The sequence below is a fragment of the Lactuca virosa genome, chromosome 5 (genome assembly GCF_052849685.1).
Source record: "Lactuca virosa cultivar CGN04683 chromosome 5, Lactuca_virosa_CGN04683_v6, whole genome shotgun sequence".
In the NCBI taxonomy this organism is placed as follows: domain Eukaryota; kingdom Viridiplantae; phylum Streptophyta; class Magnoliopsida; order Asterales; family Asteraceae; genus Lactuca; species Lactuca virosa.
Genome location: NC_136430.1, coordinates 121,667,882 through 121,674,757, shown reverse-complemented (window position 1 = coordinate 121,674,757; position 6,876 = coordinate 121,667,882). Strand labels below are relative to the sequence as shown.

Sequence of the window (6,876 nt, the reverse complement as noted above, 5' to 3'; positions counted from 1 at the left end):
TACTTTGCATGTTAATTAAACCATTTCATTAGTTTTTAATCATACCTCTGTTAACTAGTTATTTTAAATTACACGGACGACCTTTATGGTTTAAATTTCTTTCGTAATTGGTCCGAATATAAAAAAAAAATTATAATAATAAAATAAATAAATAAATAAATAATCGAAAAAAGTAATTGTTTTTAAAACAAGGCATCCATCCAACATGAGTTGATGACATAATATAATTCTATTAAAAGGTTACAAAGCATTTATGATTACAAATACCCATCAGTAATCTATAGAGTTGAACCATTATAATTACAAATACAAATATACGATTATTCAAATCAAAATGTTTAAATATGTTTGTAACACTCAGGATAAAACAAAAACTAAAGCATGTAACAATAGTACAAGAAATGGGTGACCCAGCAGGATCGTTAACACCATTTTAGTTTGAAATTTAGGGAGCCATTTTCTAGAAAGCTTCTCTGGGAATTTGTTAGGGTTTTCCATTTTTTATAACGATTCCTTCTTATTTGAACATGTTTGAGGTAACGAGCCCAATATGCGGGTTTGGTCTTCTTCTCCAAGACCTCCCTCAGCATGAGCCTGCAAAAATGATTTTTGTTTCTGAAGCGGATGTCTGAGTTTGCAAATACGTGCTCAGGATGGCAAATCTCAAAGAATGCATCAAAAAAGGGGGATCGTTCCCACATGCATTCATCGCGTCCCGTTTGAAACGAGAGTTGTTGCACGTTCTTAGCAGGAGGAAACAAGAGCCTTTTTCTTAGTTCATCGATGTCGATGTCGATGTCCAAAGGCAGCTCCTCCTCCTCCTCCTCCACCACCTCCTTGAAGTAGTCAGTTAATATAGAAAGGCGGCACTTGCATGATAACATGAGTGTTTCCCTCATCTTAAGAAAAAAATCAACATCAACAGGAGTGTGGAGTGAGAGTGTAATCATGGTGTGCTTGAGAGACGAGACTGGAAATAAGAGACTGGGCAATATGTTGCCGCTGAACTCGAACAAAAGTAATTTTGGAGCATGTACTTGTATATCGATAAGGCTGCTTTCGCACGACTTCAAGCACAACCTCCTGATGGAAGCACATGTGAAATGGAAGCTTCCCAACATCCAATATCTCATAAAAAGTGTCAAACTATCAAGAAAAGGAAGTCCCGATTTGATCATGTCCAGACACTCGTAGTCCTGTATCACAACATCTAAGCTTAATTGTGTCAGACTGCTTGCTAAGAATACTGAATGGGCGTTGAATGGAATAAGGGGCATAAATGGTCGCAAATTATGTAGATCGCAGCTGAACACGTCAAGATTTGGGACATCACTGAGTTCCAAAGCAGTAGAGCTTGCAGCATCCAAAGCTATTCGTAATTCATAAAGATGAGGAAGGTCTTTAACCTTGAGAGTCTTGAACCCTTTGCAAGAATCTATAAGCACTATCTTCTCAAGCAAGGTACAAGACGACAATAAGTCATGGAGTACCTCTTCACTTATGCTCACACCCTCTAAGTGAAGTTCTCGTAGGGAAACACAGTTGATCACAGGACGTTGGCTGGTTGTCATCCAAAAGGAATAACGAGATGCCATAGAAGCTTCAACTTTTATTTTGGTTAGGTTAAGATTCTCACCCGAGAGTATCTCATCTGGCAACGTAAACGAGGCACCAAAAAGCTTGATTGAGAGGTCAAACTCTCTAAGACAGGTTTTGGTTGCGATGGGCCCGATCCATTTTTCAGCATGAGAAGCTGACTCCTGGTCCTCGATGTCGATAACAAGGAAAAACCTTTCGATCGGTATGTCGTCACGGAGATACCTTATGAGAGTGCGATCCACGTCCTCCAACTTCATGCTCTTTTGTCGTCGAACAACAAATCTGAGGATAGGGATGGTAGACCAAGCGTGAAGCCATGACTTGGACAACACACTCGTGCGCCCTGCTTCTTCATACGCCAACCGTGATTGTATAAGATGCATCAACTCCGGAACATCTTCTACTTCTTGTCTCATACCTTCAAACCTATAACAAGTTAACACATGATCCGATTTCCACAAACATCTTATCTTATATATATAAACAGGTACACCAACCAATCATGCCTAAAAAATTGCATATACATACATATCAAATATGGTTCCATGTATTGTATGTATAGTTATAGGGGCATTATTAAGTCTATGCCTGAGGGTCATATCCTTTGGAAACAACGCACAATCACAAATCCACAATATCTGTAAAGCCACTAAAACAATTTAAACAATTTAGTTCGGTGATATGAGGTTGAGTGAACCATGAACTAAAAGCCCATAGTCATTCCTCTGATCGGCCGTACCACATAGCCTTAAATCTCTACAAAACCACAAAAAGTTTCAAAATTTCTCATCGACTGATACCCAGAATTCCAAACGTATAAGAAAAACCCAATCTTGTAATTTCGGGCTTAGTCGCAGTTGTTTATGCATCCAATTGTTCATATGGAGGATTCACACGCATCAAAGACCAGACAACAATATGCAAAACAAATCGGAGGATTTACCTTATCACAAAAATCGAGACACGAGCAGCAGCAGGCGGTTCCGTCCAGGGTGAGAGAACAACGACCGATCTAGGGTTCATGTTTTATTTTTTCCCCGATTTATACAACGTCCTCGGAAAATTACAACAAGAGTAAATTACAGTTTTGGACCCCATGGTTTGTTCAGATTCTCACTTTCAGTCCAACCTTTGAAATTTTATCAAGATGCATCCCTATGGTTTAAACAAATTGCACTCTACATCCTGAGTCCATTTAAAAAGACAATTTTACCCTTACTTTTATATTTTTTTTTCTTTTATATATATATATATATATATATATATATATATATATATAGGGAAAACTACAATAAAGTCCCTACATATTGGCCTCATAATCGATTTAACCCTTATATATTTTTTTTATTCAATTAAGTCCCAAATACCGGTAATCGTATTCAATTTAACCCTTTGACCCGGTCAACAGGTCATCCAACTTTCAAAAATTACATTTTCGGCCCAGATTTCAAAATTTATTACAAATTTGGTTCAAAATTTACATTTTTGGCCCAGATTTTAAATTTTTTTACAAATTTTGTCCAAAATTTACCTTTTTGCCCAAATTTTAGAATTTTATTATGAATTCATCCTAACTTTAGTTTTTTTTACAACTTTTTTTCTCAAAAGTTTGTTTCTAATATGTTTTTTCTTTAAAACTCATATTTATACAAAAAAAAACATATTTTCACATAAAAATCTTATTTTTTCTATATAAAAACTTTTTTGTATATGAAATATCTAATTATAAAAATAGGTTTGGATTATTTGTGTGATTTCTCTTAAAAAAACAATTAAGAAATTAAAAGTAACCCTAAATTATACTATTAAATTATAGTTTGTCAAAAACTAGTTACACTAGTAACCCTAAATTATACTATTAATATAGAGATTTTAATATGTGTTCTATTTAGTGTGTATTCTTTTTTCTATGAGATTTTAATATAGTTGTTTATATGTATTTTTCAATCTGTTGCATTTTCGTAAATTAAATCATACATTCGATCACATATATATGACAAAAGGTATGTAAAGTTGTTCTAATCTCATATATGACAATCCATATTGATTTCAGTAGGAGTTGTAATTATCAACGTTTGTAATACCTTTTTACATTTGTTAAAAGCCCTTTTTTTGCCAAAAACCTCCTTATCGACAAATGACAATTGCTCCATTCTAGATAGTTATTTTTTGTTATTACAACAAACAAAATTGACACATGAATCCGATTTTACAAAGAAGTTTAAATAAAGAAATCCAATGTGATGATCAACTATATGTATGAACATGTATTCAGCGAGAAACAAAAAATATGAAGTTTTCAATATATAGCATCTTCTATTATTTAAACTTTTCCTATAAATGTGATTAAAGAACAAATAAATAATATTAAAATGAGTGTAACTAGTTTTTGACAAACTATAATTTAATAGTATAATTTAGGGTTACTTTTAATTTCTTAATTGATTTTTTAAGAGAAATCACACAAATAATCCAAAACTATTTTTATAATTAGATATTTCATATACAAAAAAGTTTTTATATAGAAAAAATAAGATTTTTATATGAAAATATGTTTTTTTTTGTATAAATATGAGTTTTAAAGAAAACACATATTAGAAACAAACTTTTGAGAAAAAAAATTGTAAAGAAAACTAAAGTTAGGATGAATCATAATAAAATTCTAAAATTCGGGCAAAAAGGGTAAATTTTGGACCAAATTTTTAAAAAAAATTTAAAATCTGGGCTAAAAGTGTAAATTTTGGACCAAATTTGTAATAAATTTTGAAATCTGGGCCAAAAATGTAATTTTTGAAAGTTGGATAACCTGTTGACCGGGTCAAAGGGTTAAATTGAATACGATTAGCGGTATTTGGGACTTAATTGAATAAAAAAAATATATAAGGGCTAAATCGATTATGAGGTCAATATGTAGGGACTTTATTGCAGTTTTCCTATATATATATATATATATATATATATATATATATATATATTGCCGCTTATATTTTATTTTATTTATTTTTAATTTTTATGATTTATATTTGTTTTGAAACTTTATTCGAATATATTTTTAGTGTTTTTTATATTTTGTTCGTTTATATTTTTTGACTTTTTTTTGACTAATTTTTCTAGTTTTTTTTTTATGTTTTGTTTTAATATATTTTTTTAATATATTTTTTTTATAATTTTGTAAAAGCTTTTTGTAAATATTTTTTGTATAAAAAATATAAAAAAGATTGTTAAATGTGAATATGATTAACACATACTAGATTTGTGCTCGCGCAAAGCGGCGACGATAAATAGCTCTTTTGAGGAATAGTTTTTACAAAAAAATAATTATTAGATTTTATTGTTAGTTATTAGTTAATTAAAAAATTACCACTTTTTAGATAAAATATTTATCTTTATACATTATATTTATATTTTTTTTTTTCTATACTATTGCTGGAAATTAATTAATATTAGTATCTAGTTAAAAAAATCTAAATTAATTTATATAAATGAATTTAACATTTTAAAATTTTTCATTTTGCTCCAAATTGAATTTATTAATAACCTTCATTAATTCAAGTCTTAAAACTTTTGGCAAGTATTAATGATTTATTTATATATAATTGATTTGTATAAAAAACTTTGTAACTTATATCTCTTAAATTTTAAGATATTATTAATATGCTTTATAATATAATATAAGGTTAGGTATAAAATTATTTATTTTAGTAGGGTTATTGCATAGGCTAATAGGAATTCGAAACGAATGTCAATGACTTCGAGTTCAATTTTTTTAGTTTTAGAAGTATTATTACATTTTGTTCCGAATGGCAAATGCTAATCAAAATTTATATAACTCAAACACATGTGTCGATGTTTTCGAGTTCATTTTTTTTTTAATTTTTATTCATTTTCAAGTTATTTGGTTTCTAATTGGTCATTATATAACTTGAAACCCATTTTTGAATTTCAGTTAACCTATCTATTAATCATATTTAAAAAATAATTTTATACCTAATCTGTGTTAATATTATTCACATTTAATGAACTTTTTTTTTACATTTTTGTAAAAAAATATTTTAAAAAGTATAAACAAACAAAATGTCAAAAAAAAATTAAAATGTATTCAACCAACACGTCAAAAAACAAGAAAAAATTAATCAAAAAAATATAAACAAACAAAATGTAAAAAAAGATTAAACAATATATTCGAAAAAATGTCAAATAAAAGCTAAATGATAAATAAATATATAAATAAATAAAAATGTAAGCGAAAAAATATAAAACAAATTCAACAATATATATATATATATATATATATATATATATATATATATATATATATATATATATATATATATATATATATATATATATATATATATATAAAGATAAAGGAAAAAAAATATAAATTTAAGGGTAAAATGGTCTTTTTAAATGGACAAATGACGTCCAGTGTAATTTCTTTAAATCACGGGGATGCATCTTGTCAAATTTTCAAAGGTTGAACTGAAAGTGATAATCTGACCAAACAACAGGGACCAAAACTATAATTTACTCTTACAACAATGCTCTGCCTACTTTAGGTTTTTCTTAGGATATGTCTAAACAAATATTTTAATTTCAATTATGCTTGGCACAATGCTCTCCTGCACCCCATCAATTTGATAATGAAATTATTAAATATTACATTTAATGTCTATAAATTTTCCTACACATTAATATTATTGACGAATGCCATTGTTTCATCATTCAATTTAATTTATTTTACATCCCAAAATACCCTTAATGAGACAATTAAAGAAAGAAAAAAATCATGTAAGATCATGATCGGATGAATGTGTGTATCCTATCTTGCGACTTGCAATCCTAATTCCTCCCGTCTATGGTTGCACACCGGAAAGCGCTACCACAACGCCAGTAGAAACAACCATGGGCAGGTAATTTCTGTTTCACTCAACATCGTATAAAAAATGCTCTTATCTAACGCCTAAAATACAAGAAATTAAGAACAAATTAGATCACATTGAGACATTTAATTAAAAAAAGAAAATATCAGGATTGAAGTATATACCGCTACTTTGTAATATTTTTAGAACGGTTTTTAATTTCTCTCTTGTATGTATTTACATACACTATGATAAATCCAACTTTTACAAACATATCTAACATAATTAGTTTTGTTGATTATGTTTAAATAATCTGGAACTTTCTCATTACTGTTTCTGTTTAAATTACTATTTTAATAATCAAGTAATTTTTCATTCTTATAATAAGCAACTTTGTTATTCTGTTTTAATTATT

General features: G+C 28.9%; 1 protein-coding gene across 2 annotated transcripts; it reads right to left on the bottom strand.

Moving 5' to 3' along the window:
* Nucleotides 1–214: 214 nt before the first annotated feature.
* Nucleotides 215–2,629, bottom strand: LOC145115855 (uncharacterized). Of its 2 annotated transcripts, none has more exons than XM_079052213.1 (2): nt 2,543–2,629; nt 215–2,017 (listed from the first exon to the last, which is right to left on the bottom strand). In XM_079052213.1, exon 2 carries the CDS (start codon nt 2,013–2,015, stop codon nt 423–425), a length of 1,593 nt encoding a protein of 530 aa, XP_078908339.1. In that variant the 5' UTR covers nt 2,016–2,017; nt 2,543–2,629; the 3' UTR covers nt 215–422. The 2 variants fall into 2 exon arrangements, with proteins under 2 accessions (XP_078908339.1, XP_078908338.1); XM_079052212.1 differs by having other exon boundaries at nt 215–2,025; nt 2,543–2,623.
* Nucleotides 2,630–6,876: the final 4,247 nt, after the last annotated feature.